Here is an 18,830-nt window from a genome sequence, read left to right as displayed (position 1 = left end):
GATCTTTTCCAATGAGTCGGCTCTTTGCCTGTAGGTATTTAATGAAGCATTATTCATTTATTTGGCTGTGTTGGGTCTTTGTTGCCGTGCCTGGGGCTGGTTGCCCTCAGGCATGGGGGATCTTAGTTCCCTGATTGGGCATCAAACCTGTGTCCCCTGCATTGGAAGGCAGATTCTTAACCAGTGGACCACCAGGGAAGTCCCAGTAAAGCATCTTTTAAATTTTACTTTTTTTTTTTTTTTTCTATTTGCAGTAGTACACAGTGTTGGTTGTTAATACAAGTTCTATCACCCCAAGGGACAAAAGCTGCATTCACAGACAAGGGAAGTGACCTCCAGGCAGGAGCTCTGAGAGCCTAGAAGAGCAGGGGAAAGGAGGGCAGGCTCTCTAGCTCTCTGCTGGGCTCACCAAACCTGTTCTCCTATCCGGTCTGGGCTGGACAGGCCCCAGGGGACATATAGTCCAGCCTCCATTGACGGACAGGAGCCCGGGGCTTTGGAGCAGAAGGGACTTGCGCAGGTACAAAGTGTGTGCTCCCAGGTCTCCCTCCCGATGAACAAATTTCTTTCCCTATTTCAACCCCTTCCACATCCAGCACAGCCCACGACACCTCCCACATCCCTATCCCAGGTACAATTGTTCTTCCCAGGAACAACTCACTGCCTGGCAGTTCCATGAAGAAAGGTTTCTCCTTTGCAAACTTGACATCAAACGTGCATTCTCCAAGAGGCCTTCCCGCCCCAAACCAGAAAAAAAGGACTCACTAAAGCCAGATGATGTGTGGGTTGCTGTCTCTCCCTTCCTGGCTCCAGGGTTCCAGTCCAGACTCCAGGTCCAACCTGCTGTGTGATTTTAAGCGTGACTCAGCCTCTCTGGGCTTCTTCACGTGTCTCACTTAACATGGAAGAGAACACCAGTTGCCTTTCGGGACTGAGGATAATCCTTGTCCACATTCATGAAGCTTCTGACATCAGGCGGCTTCTCAAGAAATGTTAGTTAGGTATCTCCCCAACCCCCAACCGTCTCCAGCACATCCTCTTTCAAAATCGCTGAATTCCTTTCTTTTCCCCAACGTGTCGGTGCCTAATAATAATTTTAAGGTTATTCCTTCTGGGGGAATTTTAACAGTGATCTATTTTTAAAAAGTGGAGTGCTAAAGTTGGAGTTTCTGCCAACAGATGAGGATGAGAAACTATTTCATGTGTGAGGCGGGTGGTAGAAAGGGGGCCAGAGGATGGGAGAGGAGGTGGCTGGACCTTTCCAGGTCGCTCCTCTGTCTTGTTAGCAGGTGAGAAGTGCCCAGCATTGGAGCAGCTGTTCCAGTCTTGATCTGGGGACGGTTGGGTTTAAATTTCCTGATGAAAAAAAAAAAAGGCTGAGGAACCGGAGTTTCAAGAACCTGAGTCACAAGAAGGGAGAAGTCAGGCTAGGAAGCTGCTGACAACACTCGCACATGACTGAACAAAATTTAACAGGCTCTCAAGGGTGACTAAGAGAGCCTTTGAACCTGCCCCCTGGGCCTTCTGCTCATCCACCCGAGGAGAGGTTATTTATTCCCGATCTACCTCCAGAAATATTGTCTTTTCTTCTTGGGGACTAAGCAGAAAAGACGAGCAATTGGTCCCAACTATGAAGCAACAGTTAGAACTGGACATGGAACAACAGACTGGTTCCAAATAGGAAAAGGAGTATGTCAAGGCTGTATATTGTCCCCCTGCTTATTTAACTTCTATGCAGAGTACATCATGAGAAACGCTGGGCTGGAAGAAGCACAAGCTGGAATCAAGATTGCCGGGAGAAATATCAATAACCTCAGATATGCATAACCCCTTATGGCAGAAAGTGAAAAAGAACTAAAGAGCCTCTTGATGAAAGTGAAAGAGGAGAGTGAAAAAGTTGGCTTAAAGCTCAACATTCAGAAAACTAAGATCATGGCATCAGGTCCCATCACTTCATGGCAAATAGATGGGGAAACAGTGGCTGACTTTATTTTTCTGGCCTCCAAAATCACTGCAGATGGTGATTGAAGCCATGAAATTAAAAGACTTACTCCTTGGAAGGAAAGTTATGACCAATCTAGACAGCATGTTAAAAAGCAGACATCACTTTGTCAACAAAGGTCCATCTAGTCAAGGCTATGCTTTTTCCAGTAGTCATGTATGGATGTGAGAGTTGGACTATAAAGAAAGCTGAGTGCCGAAGAATTGATGCTTTTGAACTGTGGTATTGGAGAAGACTCTTGAGAGTCCCTTGGACTGCAAGGAGATCCAACCAGTCCATCCTAAAGGAGATCAGTCCTGAATATTCATTGGAAGGACTGATGTTGAAGCTGAAACTCCAGTACTTTGGCCACCTCATGCGAAGAGCTGACTCACTGGAAAAGACCCTGATGCTGGGAAAGATTGAGGACAGGAGGAGAAGGGGACGACAGAGGATGAGATGGCTGGATGGCATCACCGACTCAATGGACATGGGTTTGAGTGGACTCCGGGAGTTGGTGATGGACAGGGAGGCCTGGCGTGCTGCGGTTCATGGGGTCACAGAGAGTCGGACATGACTGAGCGACTGAACTGGACTGAAGTGATAGACTCACAGAGCATTGGAAACCCAGGAAAGTGCTTAGAGATCATCCGATCCCATGGGCCACTATATGGAAAATAAATGATGCTCAGAGAATAGAAGGTTGGTGGCCAGGGGCCAGCATCAGGACTGCTGGCTTCTCTGATGACCAGTCCCTTCGAGAAGAGTTCTCTGGGAGCATTTGTTCCTAACACTGACAGGCTCTTTGAATCAGATCAGCCCCAAATATTGAGAGAGGAAAACATGAACCGCCAATGCCATTGTCCTTGCATACACAAGGATGGCATTCGGGTCTGTGGGCACAGATGTCAGGGAACGAAGCAACTGACCTATGAAAGCAGACCGCTTGTGCTTGATTTTCCTCTGCACTTTGCTTGATTGCTGCTCTAATGTTGTTTGCAAAGTAAACCTTGGGAAAAGAAGTGCTCAAGTACAAAGTTTATATGATGCCCTTCATCTCAGCTTTGCCCACCGCATTGGTTAAGTGGCTAACAACAAACTACAGGTTAGAAGTAAGACTGGGGGCAGTGGGGAGGAGATGGGTTAAAAGCAAGGTGCAGGGAAGGCTGTGCTCTTTTCTGGAATCTCTGGGAGAGCATCTGTTTCCTGGCCTTTTCCATCTTCTAGAAGCTGCCTGCATCCCTTGACTCGTGGTCCCTTCCTTAACCTTCAACACCAGCAGCGCTGCATTTATCTGCTCACTTTTCTGTTGTCCGCTCTCTGACTACAGCCAGGAAACCTCCAATTTTAAGAACATATGTGGGGAGTCTGGCTAAGACTCTTAATGCAGGAGACCTGGGCTCAATCCCTGGTCAGGGAACTAGATCTCTCACGCTGCAAGTAAGAGTTCAACTGCCATGGCTAAAAGCTCCCATGTGCCACAAGCAAGACCCCGCACAGCCGAATAAATACATAATAGTAACAATAATAGAAAAAGAATGTGTGTGATTGCATTGGGTAAACATGGGTAATTCGGGATACTTTCTCCATCTCAAGATCCTTAACCTAATCGCATTTGGGAAGAGTTTTTTTTACCATGTAAGGTAATATATATTTACAAATTCCAGGGATTAGGGTTGGGCATCTTTGGGGACCAATGTTCTGCTCAGATGTTCTTTTCCCCCCTCAGTGGTGTCTCTAAAAATATACCCAGTTCTTTGCAGAAAAGAACATTTTCATTGTCATGGAAAATATGGCTACACCAAAATTCTTTCAAAGACTTTAAATCTTTTTATCTTTAATTCTATTTAACATTCTGCATATATACAGAAAAGTGTATAACTCATCAAGTTACAGTATGAGTTTTATAAATCGACCGCACCAATGTAAGCATCACCCACATCAAGAAGCAGAACATGCCCTGGGACCCCAGAAACCCGGCTCATGCCCGCTTCAAGTCCAAGGTATTAGTCAACATTTGTTGACATTAAACAATTTCCTATGTGGGCAATACTTGGAGTATGATTGAATAAAAAGGAAAGAACCCAAGGGCTGTTCATTTCTTCATTCGATGAGTATTTTCTGGCACCTCTCCTGGGCTGGATGCCAGGGAAAATGGGATGAGCTGATTGGACAAGGGTCCTATGGCACAGAAGCAATAGAGGCAGCTAGTGTGTGTGTGTGTGTGTGTGTGGTGGGGGGTGAGGGGGTGGGAAGAAAGTTTGAGAAAGAGATAAAAATACAAATGCATTGGCCAGGCCTAATCAGAAGGCTTCCCATAGAATGTAGGCCCTGAAGGTGATCACGCAGAGGAAAAGAAAGGATTTCCAGCAAGTGGAGGCACAAAAGAAGGAGCGTCAGTGGGGTCGGGTGGAGTCAGGTGGAGTTAGGGGAAACAAAGAAAGAGCTGACCACTGGACTTTTCAGCCTGTGAGTCCTTGCTCAGTCATTCCTGTGTCCCATTTCATTTTTTAAAATCTTTCTCACAAACATTTTATTTATTTATTATTTTGGCTGCGCTGGGTCTTGGTCATGGTGCTGGGGGGCTTTTCCTGTTGCAGAACACGGGCCCTAGAACACGGGATCAGTATTTGCAACACGTGGGCATAGTTGCCCCGTGGCGTGTGAGATCTTAGCTCCCTGACCAGGGAAGTCCCCCCATTTCCCATTTTACCAGCCCCAAATCCCAGCAGTCTGGACTCAGAACCAGAACCGTAGCCCTCAGGCCAGCGTCTTCCTTTCAAAGATGGGGAAGCAGTCCCGGGGAGAAGAGATTACACACACACACACACACACACACACACACACACACGGCAGGTCATTGGCTTCATCAGTTCTCTTCCTCCACATGCCTCTACAGAGCCTCCCAAACCCCACCCTCCCCATGCCTGGTGTGGGCACACAGGGTTCAGACCCCCGCCCTGCCACGAGGTGCTCAGGGTGGCACAAAAGTAGCCGTGAGGCCTGAAGCAGGACCCAGACCACCCACTTCTTCCTCGAGTGCTGTACCCCGAGGTCCCCCACTGCCTCCTCCACGCCCTGCTTCCTACCAGGCCTCTCAGTCATTCTTCATGTGCTCAATTCACAGGCATTTACTTGGTGGCGGGCCACGTGCCAGGCACAGGGAATACAGTGGTGCAGAAGACAGGCCCCTCCCTCAGTGGGGACGTCAGACAATAAAGAGAACACAGAGCTCTATAATGTAGTGTCAGCAGAGGGAAGTGACGTGTATGAAGAAAAACAAAGCAGGATAGGGACTTCCCTGGTCGTCCAGTGGCTGAGACTCTCAGCTCCCAATGCAGGGGACCTGGGTTCGATCTCTGGTTAGGGAACTAGATCCCACATGCCGCAACTAAGAGTTCAAATGCCCCAACTAAAGATACTGCATGCTGCAGCAAAGACTGAAGATCCCACGTGCTGCAACTAGGATCCAGGGGAGCCAAATAAATAAATCAATAAGAAACAAACAGGATAAAGGGGTTGAGGGGAGGGAAGGTGGTCTTTGAAGTTAGGTGGTTGGGGAATCTCTTTGAGGAGGTGACATGGGACCCAAATAAGACGAAGAAGCTTGAGTTACAAGGCTGGGGGACAGTTAGAAGGGTGGTCTGTGGACAGAGACTGGCATGACCATAGGGGGATGTCCTTGGAGATTTAGTGAGTGGGGAATGCCAGTTTCTCCCTTTCCATGTCCATCTCCCTAGTCCGCAGAAATGGGTTACCAGGGGTGAGATCAGGGAAGGGCCTCTAGCTACTTCCCTCCCAGATCTCCCTCTCAGTGGAGCCCAGCATGGGGACCGATGGTCCCACTGGACCTTGGTCTTTATCAGAATCACAAGTCCAGCTGATCTCAACTCCCTGCCCCCAACCCCCTCAGTTCAGTTCAGTTTGGTCGCTCAGTCGTGTCCCACTCTTTGCAACCCCATGGACCGCAGCACGCCAGGCCTCCCTGTCCATCACCAACTCCTGGAGTTCACCCAAACTCATGTCCATTGAGTCGGTGACACCACCCAACCATCTCATCCTCTGTCGTCCCCTTCTCCTCCTGCCTTCAATCTTTCCCAGCATCAAGGTCTTTTCAAATGAGTCAGCTCTTCGCATCAGGTGGCCAAAATATTGGAGTTTCAGCTTCAGCATCAGTCCTTCCAATGAACACTCAGGACTGATCTCCTTTAGGATGGACTGGTTGGATCTCCTTGCAGTCCAAGGCACTCTCAAGTCTTCTCCAACCCCCTCGTACCTAGTTAACACTCAGAGAGAGACCCCATCACACGGCTGAGGAAGCAGGCTTTCTCAGTACCCTGCACTGTGGCAGGCGAAGGAGGCTGCGGTGGCAGTAAGGAAGGGCTTTTCCACTGTCCCCCACCCCCCGACGTGAGACCTGTTTCTGGGGGAGGGGTGACCCCTTTCTGGGTTCTGAAGAGGAAGTTCGCAGTGGAAACCGGTACTGACAACTTGATTGAGGAGAGAAGGGTGACAACGGGGAGGGCAAGTGACAAATTCAGTCCCTCACGGGGCAGCGCGTAGGGTGTGGAGCCGGCCGGGTTGGTCCCCCGCGGCAGGTCACAGGCGGGTGACCTGGGGCGTGGCCTGAGACGGGGGCGTGATCTGGGCGTGTCCGGGGTGGGACCTGGGCGCCAGGGGCGGGGCCTCGGTGATCATGGGGCGGGGCCTGGAGGATGGTGGCAGGATCTGGATGGGTGGGATGTGGTCTGAGGGCGGGCAGAGGCGGGGCTGGGGCGGGACCCGGGCGGCTTGGGGGAGGGGCCGGGCGGGGCCGGCGGCGGCCTGGAAGCGCGCAGGCGGTGTGTCAGCGACGCGGAGGTGCGCTGGTTTCGCCGGGCTCGGCGGGCGGCGACGGCGGCGGCGACGCGCACAAAGGCGGATTGTGGCTTCTCTGGTGCTGGCGGCGGGCGGCGCCGGGGCGGGGTCGGCGGGGCGCGCCCGGGGCCCCCGCGGGCACCGCGGCGCGGGCGATGAGTCGGGGCCCGGCATGGCCTCCGCGCGGCCGCCGGGCCGGGCCTGCGCCGCTGTGCCCGCGCCCGCGGGGCTCCGGGCCGGGCCGCCCGCCCTCCCGGCCGCCGCCGCCGCCTCCCCCGAGCCTGCGGGCGGCGCGGAGGCCGAGGAGCGCTCGCTGCAGCACATGCTGCGCGCCATAGCCGAGGAGCGCGGCCGCGTCAGCCTGCGTCGCGAGGTCTGCGGCCTCGGTGAGTGGGGCCGGGCGGGGGCGAGGCCGGAGCAGTGGTGGCGCCGGAGTGTCAGCGCGCGTCTCCGTTTCTACGCGTGTCTCTGAGTCTCCGCACGTCTGTCCCCGAGTGCATCTCGAGGGGGACCCCCGCTTGTCGCTCCAGGTCCTCGCGTCCTGGTCGTTCCCGCGCCCCCGCGTCTCCGTCTCTGATCCTGGTCCCTGGAGGGGTCCGGCACGCTCGCGTCCCTGCGTGTCTGTCCCCCTGTCCGCCCATCCGGGGGTCTGCCCGTCTTCTCCCTCCCTCTCCCCTCCTTGGCTCCGCCGGGTCTCTTCCGTCTCTGGGAAGCCCTCCCTGGGGCCTCCGTGCCGCGGCCGGCAGTGTGGACAGGGCAGGTCCCCGGCGCCCGAAGCCCTCCCCGGGGCCTCCGTGCGGCGGCCGGCAGTGTGGACAGGGCAGGTCCCCGGCCCCAGAAGCCCTTCCTGGGGCTTCCGTGCCGCGGCCGGCAGTGTAGACAGGTCAGGTCCCCGGCGCCCGAAGCCCTCCCCGGGGCCTCCGTGCGGCGGCCGGCAGTGTGGACAGGGCAGGTCCCCGGCGCCCGAAGCCCTCCCCGGGGCCTCCGTGCCGCGGCCGGCAGTGTAGACAGGTCAGGTCCCCGGCGCCAGAAGCCTTTGTCTCCCCGCGCGGCTCTGCGCCTTCGCTCTGACTGGGGACCTGTTGGACCCTGGGCCCCGAACCCACCCACTGGGCAGAGGGAGCGGGGCGGCCGCCCCTCAGGCTGTGATTTCCGCTCTACGGAGGCCGCGGGTCCTAGATCGGCCGGTGAGTGGGGGCAGCGGTGTCCAGTATTGTCTACAGGGAACCGGGGGTGGGGGGCTGCAGGCGGGGATGGGGTCTCCCGGCGCGGCTGGATGTGAGGTAATGGTTCCTGGTGGATCGTGTTTGGACTGAAGCGCTAGGAGGCCCCCACCCCCACCGCACCCCACCCCGTAGGGTGGGTTTTAAGGTTTTCTCTCTGCAAAGACCCCTCCCTTCCTCCTGCGGGAATGACTTCATTACCACGTTGTCACCTCCCACCCACCTCCCACCCCCCGAGTCTGGGCTGGGGACTTCTGAGGGGGCGACGGCAGCTTTTGGAGAAGGGAATGTCCACCTTGGAGATTCTACGGCCCCGCCTTCATTCACCGTTGGGGAAATTGGGTCCCAAAGAGCCGATATATCCCCCACCCCCAACCCACCTGAGGTCACAAGGCTTCCAGACCCCCTCAGCAGGCCACACCCTGGAGGCCGGGATGAGGGCGGGGATCAATTTGCATCCTCTTTTTTGTGGCGGGCAGGCTGCCCTGGAATGAAGCTTTCCTCACAAGTGGGGATGAGGGTGGTGGGCGTGAAGGTGAGGGTGTCTACAACACAGAGCTGGACAGGGACATAGGTTTCTCTGGTCTCTTCTGAAAAGGTGTCACTAATGAGTTCTGAGCAAAAACTGAAGGATCCTCATTCCTCCATTCAGCAAACGTTGGTTGAGCACCTACTCTGTGCCCGGCTGCATGCCCGCCCGGCAGGCTGCCTGTCACCTGGCACAGAGTGTCTGAAATGCGAGGGGTCGGAGCGACCATCTGCTCCAGGCACCTCTGCCCTGTTTGCTCAGCCTCCCTGGCACCCCTCCCCACTTCCCTGTCAGCCCATTCCTATGTCCTCTGAGCATCCTCTGCCCTGTTAGACAGTCCCTGCCCCGAAGGGCCTGCAGCGCCACCCCGTAAGCACAGTACTCATTGCCCTGGCACCTGGCGCTCCCCGAGCACTCGCTGTGTGCCAGGTGCTTTGTGCGGGTGCCCTCCATCTGATGCTGACTTTGCCCGAGAGGAGTGTGATCTCTGTTTGACCGACGAGGAGCCTGAGGTCCAGAGGGGCCCAGGGACAGCCTGCGAGGACGTCATACCGCTGGGGTTGACCGTGGTCGGGGCGACCCCGGGGCCTGGCCGCCCTGGATAATCCCAGCCAGGCTGCGTTGCGCCTGCTGTTCTGCTGCATCTGGGGAGGAGAACTGCGCCTGCTAGGCTGGGGACGCAGGCCGAGGGTCACACTGGTGCTGCGTCCCTCCTCCTCACCTCTACTTGCCCTTTACACACAAGGTCTCCCATCCTACCACCCCCAGCCCCTCAGAACTGTCCCTGTAGTGCTCCGGTGCGCTGCGCTTTTATCCCTGCTGTTTTCTGCTCCCGGGAGGCCACCTGTCCCGCACATTCACCGGCCCTGCAGACAGCTGCAGGTCTGCCTTCGGGCGTTAGCGCTGATGCCGCCACCCAGGGACCCTTCCTCCGCCCCCTGTCCTGCTGTCTGGGCACTCATGTCCAGTGGGTCATTGGACTGCTGTGGCTCTGTGATGCTGTCTCCTCAGTTAGCAGGTGACCCCTCCAGGGCCTTGCCCACATCTGGGTCCCCCCATCCCCCACCCAATGCCCAGCACGCAGCACGTGCAGAGCAGGTGCCCGGTGCTCATTCAGCAAAAGAAGGAGAGGATTACTTTCTGGACTGGGAAGTAAAGGGCATGGATGGCAAGGAAGTTAGGATCTTCAACTCATAGAAGGGCTCATGTTGCCCATCTCTTTCAGTTTTCAGACGAGAGATGTGATGTTCAGAGAGGGGCAAGCTAAACAGTGACTTCATGCCCAAGCAGAGTTAGGAGCGACTGGCCTGAGCACCTGGGTGTGAGCCAGAATGCCCTCCCCAAAGCACTTTGTACATCCAGTTGCTCCCGTCATCCTCTCATCTCCACTTTGCAGCTGGGACAACCTGTTACAGTTATGAATTAACTTAACTCTCCCAGATTGTTGTTGACTCAACCCTTAGGCTATTCAGAACTGTGCCATGCTCTCTGAGGTTGTTTTGAAGGTATGCAGGAGCCTCTAGGGGAGACCCTTGAACCTGGATGAGTCAGTGTCTGTCTATAAGATGGGAGAAATTGACTACCGTTGCCCCACACCTAACCCCCACCCTGGCCACTCCCCACATCATTGCTTGGCTGCTATGATGAAAGGCACCTTGGAGACCCAAACCTGATTTCTGAATCTTGTCCACTGTATCCTCTGCAGCGGAAGCATTTGTCTGAACACTCGCTCCATGCCAGATGGGGGATCAGCTTGGATCCCTACCGCATGGGGCGGGGGACTGGTGAGTGGGGAGAGAGCCAGGTACTCAGGTGAACTCTGTGGAATCAGCCAGGTCATTCTGAGCGGGGTTTTGGTGTTTTATCCACAGGAACCTGCCTGTGCTTCCAGAGAACTTGTGGGCCAAGCTGGCGGCTGGGTTAGCTTGTTCAGGGACCAAGAATCTCTGAGCTGGGAAGAGTGAGGTGGTCCAGTGCCCAGGTTTTGTGTGATGCCGACATCTGAACCAAAGGTGGAGATAGCCTGAGGCTTCCTCTCGGGGCTTGGGCCTTCTGATGGTTCTTGGGCGTCAGCCCACGCACGCTGTGTGGACAGGCCCCCTTTAACACGGGCGTCATGCCACTGGCGTGTAGTCAGGTCATATGGACACAACCTGGGTGTGAGTTGCGGAAGGGCTCTGTGAGGGGAGGGGCCTCCTCACAATGCTTTTTTTGGTGCCCTGCCTAGGCTGAGCGTTATATATTTTTTACATTTTATTTTATTGGCTTTTTTTTTTTTTTTATGGCTGAAGCCAGCCTGTGGAATCTTAATTCCCCAACCAGGAATTGAACCCTCACCCTCCGCAGGCAAAGTACAGAGTCCTAACCCCTGGAGCACCAGGAAGTTCCCAGGGCTGAGCATTTGAAGCATTTTGAAGTTCCTGGGCTCTCACCCCTGTTTAGGTAGCTTAGGGAACTTTCTCTGGAGTGCTGCGGGACCAAACGGGGTATTTCCCTTTCACCATGTCCTTTTATCCTCAAACTAATTCTCTTAAGGTAAGGATTATTAAACTCTTCTCTTTGTCCTGGTGGAGAAACACAGGTTCGGCGGTGAAGTAACGTACCCCAGTCCCGTGGCTAGTAAGTGGCGGAAGAATCTGCCTGAACCCCAGCTCTTAGCAGAGGTGAAGGCCCACATCTGTCCTCAGGTGACCCGATGTGGGCCTGCGTAGCTACCTGCCGCCAGGTGGCCTGGAGGTGGGAGAGGTGGTGAGGGGCACAAAGAGGGGACCCCTGTCCGCTGATGGGACGGGGCGGGGTCATGCCTTTGAGAGGGGGGCCTGAGGCGGGCAGAACTTGCCAGGCTGGAGCAGGGAGGCTTGAAGGGTGGCCACGGGAGTTGAGGCCGGAGCGGCGTTTGGGGCTCCGGGTGCCCGGCTGGGACTTCGGTGCTCCCGGGGCCCGCCCTCAGGCTGCTCTGTGGGTGTTTGACTTGAGGACCAGCTGGCACTTAGATAAGCTGTTAGTCCTGGGGGTGGGGGGCTCAGCCCGTCTGCCGTGTGCCAGCCCCACTGGGCCTTCACTTCTGTCTCCTGTGGAGGCAGCTTCTGCTGTTACCCCAGAGGAGGAAACCAGGCTTCAGAGAGGAAAGTGACTCCCCCAGGGTCACACAGCTGGGAGCTAGCAGAGCTGGGGTTCTCGGGGTTCCAGCCAAGGCCAGTCAGGCGCCAGGAGCCATCCTGCAGAGAGTTGATGGAATGAGGCCTACAGAGGGTTAAGGGGTCAGTTAGCCCTCTCCCGCGGGCCTCACCTCTGCGCGGAACACCTGCACGCACCACCGCCACTGCGTTGGGAAGGTCCTTGCACGCTCCGCTGGGCCTCTGTCTGGCTCGGCGCTGTGTAGCTGGGGCGTCATGTCGGGCGGGAGATGTCTGTGGGAGGTCTGGCTGGAGGGGAAGACTGTGGGGCCTGTGCCTGCCATCCCTTGGGGCCTGTGTCCTCATCCGTGAAGTGGGGACGTCAGGGTCTGGAGGGTCGAGGGAATCATCAAGGAAAGGGCAGGCGCAGCCTCACGAGGCGGCGTAGGGCCACAGGAGCCGCGGCAGGACCGGGCCCCACGCCGCCCCAGCACGGGCTGGCCCTCGGTGCCGTCATCATTATAACGGGCACAGACCTCTGTCTGTGGAGTTGGGGCGGGACCCGAGCTCCGCAGATGATGGCTTCGCCGTGGCTGTGGCTGGTTTCCCGGGGGTCCCTGGGGCCGCCCCCAGCGCCAGGGCTGGCTGAGTTGGCCGTGGGCCAGTGCACAGGGAGGAAGTGTGGCCGTTGGAATGGCAGGGGGGCCTCTCTCGGTTCCTGCGCCTATTTTTAAGGCCTGTGGGTTCCGGCCTCCACCATTTCTGGGGCTGCCGGTGGGTCCTCTCTCAAGGTCGGGGCCCTGCGTTCTTTCAGAGAATGCTGAGGACGCGGGCCTTCACTAGGGAGACTGAGGCTCTGGGCTGCAGAGATTCTTGGCAGAGCCAGAGGGCGGTCAGCCGTGTTGGCACCCGCCGCCCTCCCCTGCCCTGGGCTGCAGTGCCTGCTGTGCCCCTGCCCCGAGGCCTTGCACAAGGCGCACCCCCTCCTTGAGGCAGTGGCTCCTTATTTACATCCGCCTCGAATACCAGCCAAGCCACCAGGCCCCTGAAGAGAAGCCCCGGGTGGGACACTTGTTTAAAAAAAACAACAAAAACAGCCTCAAAAACCCCGAACAAAAATTTGTTTTTCCAATTAAAAAATGTTACATGCACAATATAGGAACTGGAAAATATTAAGAGAATGGAAAAAAAATCACTCATAGTTCCAGTTACACAGACACACATGGCATCACCGACTCAATGGACACGAGTTTGAGCAAACTCTGGGAGCTGGTGATGGACAGGGCTGACACTTTTAACTTTGCAAAGTCTCCATTTCCAAGCTTTCTGAAGCCCCTTAACAGATACTTGACATTCTACACATGAAGTTTCTTCATCATGCTTTCTCACTTAAAATTCCTAAAACATTCTCCATGTTGTTCAGACTCGAAGCATTATTTAAATGACTGCAGGGTAGTTGAGTGGATGTGCCATAATTTACTTAATTGGTCTTGTCTTGTGGGAAACTTAGTTTGGATCCAGTTTTTTGCTTCTATAAACAGCTTGCCACAAGCCTCTTCATCTGTGCGGAGCTTTCTGCAAGCGGAGGATTTCTTTGGGCCCCCAGCCCAGGAGGCTGTTTCTTAGAGGTTGCTGTCTGTGCCCCCAGGGCCGGACTGAGACCATGCGTGGATATGGCAGGTGGCAGACAGATGTTTACCAGACTCACGGAGGACTTTCTGAATTGCCGGGGCGGAGCGCTTCCGGGGCAGATGGTAGAGTCAGGTGGGCAGAGGGTGACGGTTCGTGCTGCCCCCGCATCCCGCCCAGCCCCTTCCCAGACCAGCCCAGACCCTCGCTGGGTCCTCAGCCCCCAGTCCCGACTGCCCTCGGCCATTGGACACCATCTTCCCTCCAGGGACGCGTCGCAGGTACCTGCCCCTCAGCCTGGCCAGGCCTGGGCAGAGGTCAGCCCTTCCCGGCACCCCTCTCTCCCGTGGCCGAGTTCTACCTGCCCCGGGCCGTCCCTCACCCCCACCTCGGGTCCCCCTTGGGCTGCACTGCATCCCCGCAGCTGCCACCCCCGACCGTGTCGTACTCGACCTTGTCATACTCTGCTGCTCAAGCCCTGCAAGACTCCTCGAGGCAGCCAAGTCAGCTTGCAAGACCCTTTGTGACCTGGCCCCGCTCACAGCTGCTCCCCCGGCCGTGTGAGTCTTCTGGCGGGGGGTGGCGCTCCTCCATGGGGAGCCTCACCTCTCACTTCCTGCCCTTTCCTGACCTCTGGAGGGGCTCTGCTGCCCCTCTCCCCACCCTGTTCTTGGCACCTGTAGGGATGTCCGCCAGCAGGCCTGTGAGGCAGTCTCCTGTGTGTGGCCTCCTCTCCCTCACCTCCCCTGCAGGGCCACTGGGCTGGCTCCGGGTCGCCTGTGCCAGCTCATGGCAGAGCAGGCCCAGGGCCGGGGCTGGGGGCAGTGAGCGGGAGGGGTCGGGTGGGGGAGGGGGGTGCGGGGGGAGGGCTTGGTGTCTGTTGAGTGAAGACAGTGGTCATTCTTAGGAAGCAGCCCTTGTGTAGGGCAGTCATCAGGGTATGGGGGGTCCTGCCTGGCAGAGACAGAGCAGAGAAGGTTCAGAGGTTGAATGCTGTGTCACTTTGGGGACGTTACTGCTGTTCTCCGATCCCCTGGAGGAGTGGGACTGCTTCTGCCCTGCGTCCACCTCAGGCAGAAGTCGGCCTGCAGACCTGGAGCCCAGGGAGGGTCACCGAGGCTCCCCAGGACAGGTTTCGGCCCTGGGTCAAGTCCGGGGGATCCCGTGGGAGTTGCTGCAGGCAGGGCCCTTCCCCCGCCCAGCCCTCGGTTTCCTCTTGGGTAAAACGGGGAGGGGAGGTTGACTGGCCCACTGTTCACAGCCCGTGGTTCTGGGACACTTGGTCACCAGTGCACATGCCTCTAACACCGAGCCACCAAGCTTCGGGGAGGACCGTGCTGCTGTGGTTCAGGACAAGGGAAATGAAATTGGGAGAAGCAGACGCAGGAGGAACCATGCAGCCCACCCCAAGGTGGACATAAGAACCGGGCCATCCACCACCCAGAGCTGCCGCGTCATGCTTGGGACAGTAGGCTTCACACCCGGCGAGCCCCGCAGCTCGGTCTGCAGGTCCGTCCTTCTGATCCCCAGCTTGTGGGAACTGGTGCTGCCTCGGGTGGTCCCCAAGGCTGTGCCCCGCTTCCGGGAGGGGGGGCCTGGGTTTCAGGCTCCCCCCTGATCTGTGGAGGAGGGAGCTGCCCCCCAAGTGGAGCTGGTCAGCTCCTGGGAGTCCTTATCCCACCCCCGCTCCCTGCAGCAGACCCTGAGGAGTCAGGGGGTCAACCTAGGGGAGAGGTTGTGCAGGGAGCAGGGGCCATCCCAGTCTGTGTCAGGAGCCCCTCTCCAAGTTGGGGAGGCCGCTTCCCTCCCCGAGCAGCCACTGTTCCGTCACTGCGAGCCCAGCCCTGGTCACCCCCTGGCAGCCGCGGCGAAGGGGACGTCACCTCTGCTGGTGGACCGAGGTGATGGGCCTCAGAGACACGAGGGCCCCTGGTCAGGGTCCCAAGTAGTCTGTGCGGGTTCTGTACCCAGGCCTCCTGGGCTCGAGGCTGTGTCTGTGCCTGCCTCACGCGGACATCCATTTCCCCAGAGGCATGTGTGCCTTTTCTTCCCCGTGGCCTCACCCTGGCCTAGTGTATTAAGAGGAACCCCGGCTGCTGCTCTTCACAGGGAGGGACCTCTTCGAAGAAGCGAGAGTGAAGGAGGGAAATGAAAGAGGAGGACTGCCTGGGAGGGGCATTCCGGGGCAGGAAGCCACGGGGCTGAGGGCTGGAATTGCACAAGGCTGCCCCCACCCCCCAGACCCTGGGAAGGAGGAGAAATGAGAGGAGCCGCCCCTGGGGGAGGGGCGGTGTGTTTGGGGGGAACTCAGTGGGCGACACCTGAAGCGCCCGTGTCTGTTGACTGCCCAGGGCCTGGTCGGGGGAGGCGGGCAGGCCTCGAGTCGTAGCTTCCCGCAGCGGGTCACACGTTGGAAGCGCTTAGTAAACCTCAGCCTGCACCCTGAAGCCCGCAGGAGCAGCTGCTGGGGTGCGACCATGAGCAGGGCAGTCCTTCTGCCTGGGCTCCCTGGGTGGGCTGGCCCAGCTGACCTGGGTCCCCAGCCCCGAGCCTGGTTTGTGGGCGGGGGTGGGCACCCACACGGCCTAGGGTTGCTGGGTGGCACCCTGCTCGGGCACAGCTGTGAGCCTCTTGCAGGGCTGGCCTGGGCTTCTGGGCTCCCACCGTGTGCCTCGTGCTGTGTGACTCCGTGGGAGGAAGCGGGATAGTGACCAGGGCAGGGACCAGGTGACCTCCAGCCGGGGCAGGTGGGCGGGAACTGGGGCGGCCAGGCCATGGCCCCTGTCTGGGCTGGGCACCTTGCGTGGGTGTTCATGGAAGGTCACTCAGGAGAACGGCCCCTCCTCGTCCTGGAGGCTGGTTGATGTGCTGGACAAAGCAGTGAGTCGGGAGTTGGTTAAGGCCACGTTGGTGCTGGCGATGTGGGGTTTGAACGGGGAGCTACTGTTTTGGCCTGATGAGCGGGCAGGCAGGCTCGAAGCCATCTGGGAGCGGTTACTAGGGAGCGGGCTGGCCACAGTCCCGTGACGGTGGCCGCAGGACTGTGGGGTTTGCACGCAGTGCTGCTTCGGAGAATCCAAAGGATCGCTTTTGGGAACTGTGGGGGCCGTGGGAGCTCGAGTCCCACCCATGAAAGTGACCTTGAGGTCGGGTCCGGGTTTCTTCCTCACTGCACCCAGGCCTCAGGTGATGCCCAGCATGGGGCAGGTCAGGGTGGGGGCTGAACCCGACCTGGAGCTGGCCAGTGGGGATCAAGGCCTCCCTGCGGGGGAACCCAAGGGTGTAGGAGCCCTTGAAGGATTTCGCAACACTGCACACATTGTGAGAAGGGACTGTGGCTTTGGGCTGGGTTTAAAGCCGACGTGTTCTCCGAGTGAACCGGAAACCTGAGTGTGTCACAGTCACACGGTCGTTGGTTCAGCGTGGCTGACTCCCTGTTTGGGCCCTGCCCTGTGCTGGGTGCTCCGCCACTCTGCCAGCGAGCTGCCTGCTCACGGTGGGGGGACACACACAGGTGGTTAGTGTGACGAGGCCCCACCCAGGGCTGAGCGCTGGGCTGCGGTTGGGCCTGCCCCCTGCCAGCAGGGTGACCTCAGACAGGTGAGTCACACCTGCAGCCTCCACCTCCTCCTCAGCGGAGTGAAGACACTAACAGGTGCTTTAATTGAGTGTTAGCAGCTGAACCCGTCAAGATGCACACGCTTCAAGCTTCTGATGACTTCACAAGCCTCCAGTGTACATGTATATAGGATACTCCCATCACCTCCCTGGGGCAAACCTCCCATCACCTCCCTGGGGCAAACCTCCCATCACCCCCCTGGTGAAAACCTAATACTGAAGCTGCAGCTGAACCCAGAGCCAGTACTTGGTGGTGGCTGCCCGTCTTTCCTCACCGTCTCCTTTTGCACAACATGTGGGTAGAAATCTGGCTCTGACTTCCACTCCTCGTCTTCTGGGGTCCATTCCTCAGCACGCTAAGTTTTCCCCCTTGTTTTGTTGGCATCTTGTTTTTTCGTTGGTGCGGGGGCATTTGTTATCCCTTTCTTTTGTATGTGATTTGCAATGATGCGCTTACCCAGCTAACCCTTGAATTGCACTTTTTAATAAATACTTGTAACAGTGAACACATTTTTTGATCTTTAGAAGATCACGTGCGGTCAAGTGGCTCGTTGGGTCGGGGAGGTGCTTGGTGGGGGATGCGGATGGTGGGGACGGGCCCCCCGGAGGTGATGGCGAGCTGACCTGCATAAGCCAGATTGGGCTGAGCCCCGGAAGAGACTCCACGGTGAGGGGAGGGGTGGCTGAGGATGCGTAGGGTGTTCAGTCAGGGAAGAAGGTGTGGGGGGTGGCTGGAGCGTGGGGGACCACACTGCCCTCTGGAACGGGTTCTCTGGAGGGCCTGGCTCCTCTGGGGAGGAAGGCTGGACTTTCCCTGAAGAAGAAAGGAGCCAGGCAGGTGATGGCTCTCCTGGTCAGGCCCCTGAGCATCACTGAAACCCCGAGCTTCCCTGGGGCTGCAGCAGAGGACCGGCCTGGCCCATGGGGTGGCTCACGTGGGGCCCGTCTGACCAGCTCTCCATCCAAATGCCTCATTGGGGCAGCCCTGGGCCTCCCCGGGCAGCTTCTTTGTCCTCTGTGCCCCGGGGGCGGGAGCACGGAGAGCCACGAGTTGATGAAAGGCCTATTGAGGGGCCACAGAAGCCTATTCATGCTGCCCTGGCTGCCCGGGGGTGGAAGTGGCCGAGTGCTGCCCAGCCTCTCCCCAAAGAGGCCAGCTGACCCCCCGGCCTTCGGGAGGGGCCGGGCTGAGCTGGGCACCCCCAAGCCAGGCAGCTCTCAGGAGGCCTCCCGCGGGGCCCTTGGGCAGGCTGGACACCCAGCATCCACAGGCGCGGGTCACGCCTCCACCCCTTCCTCGTCTCCACAGCAGAGAGGCTCCATCTCAGCCCCTTCAGGGCCCCAGTCCTCTGAGGGTCCGCACAAAGCCCCACCCTGCCAGAGGCCACGTGCGGTCCCGGCCCCCCAGCCGTGGCCCCTTCCCCTGTCCCACCCCCTCTCCAGGAGGCCTTGAGTGCTGGTCCCCAGCCCCCTGAACCTCCCCCCTTCGGGGTGCGCTCCCTGACGTCCTGGCCGGGTGCAGCGCTGTGGTGCCTGCCCTCCCCACCCTCCCGACGCAGCTGTCCTGAGACCGATAGGTGTCCCTTCACGGGAGCTCCAAGAACTCCCGGACCGTGGTCTTTTGTGTCTCAGTGCAGAGGAGAATTCAGCGAGAGCGGAGTGGCTGATGAGAACTGGTTTGCTAGACTAGGACACTTGTGAGGCTTGCTAGCGGGCGGGTGAGAAAGCCACACCCCAAGAACTCAGTGGGCTGCAGTTTCCTGTGAAAGTGTTAGTCTTTTCAGTCGTGTGTCACTCTCTGTGACCCCGTGGACTGCAGCCCGCCAGGCTCCTCCGTCCATGGAGTTCTCCAGGCAGGAGTACTGGAGTGGGTTGCC

At 57.9% G+C, this 18,830-nt stretch overlaps 1 protein-coding gene across 1 annotated transcript in view; it reads left to right on the top strand.

Moving 5' to 3' along the window:
- Nucleotides 1-6,815: 6,815 nt before the first annotated feature.
- KIAA0930 (KIAA0930 ortholog) overlaps nt 6,816-18,830 on the top strand; it is a 42,190-nt gene continuing 30,175 nt past the window's right edge. Inside the window, exon 1 of the mRNA XM_019961954.2 lies at nt 6,816-7,224. Within this exon, the coding sequence (XP_019817513.2) occupies nt 7,011-7,224 (214 nt within the window). The 5' untranslated portion in view covers nt 6,816-7,010. The remainder of the gene's footprint in view (nt 7,225-18,830) is intronic.

This window comes from Bos indicus, chromosome 5, assembly GCF_029378745.1.
Source record: "Bos indicus isolate NIAB-ARS_2022 breed Sahiwal x Tharparkar chromosome 5, NIAB-ARS_B.indTharparkar_mat_pri_1.0, whole genome shotgun sequence".
NCBI classification, from domain to species: Eukaryota; Metazoa; Chordata; class Mammalia; order Artiodactyla; family Bovidae; genus Bos; species Bos indicus.
Note: the sequence above shows the minus strand (reverse complement) of the source record. Positions and strands in the feature narration are given on the sequence as shown.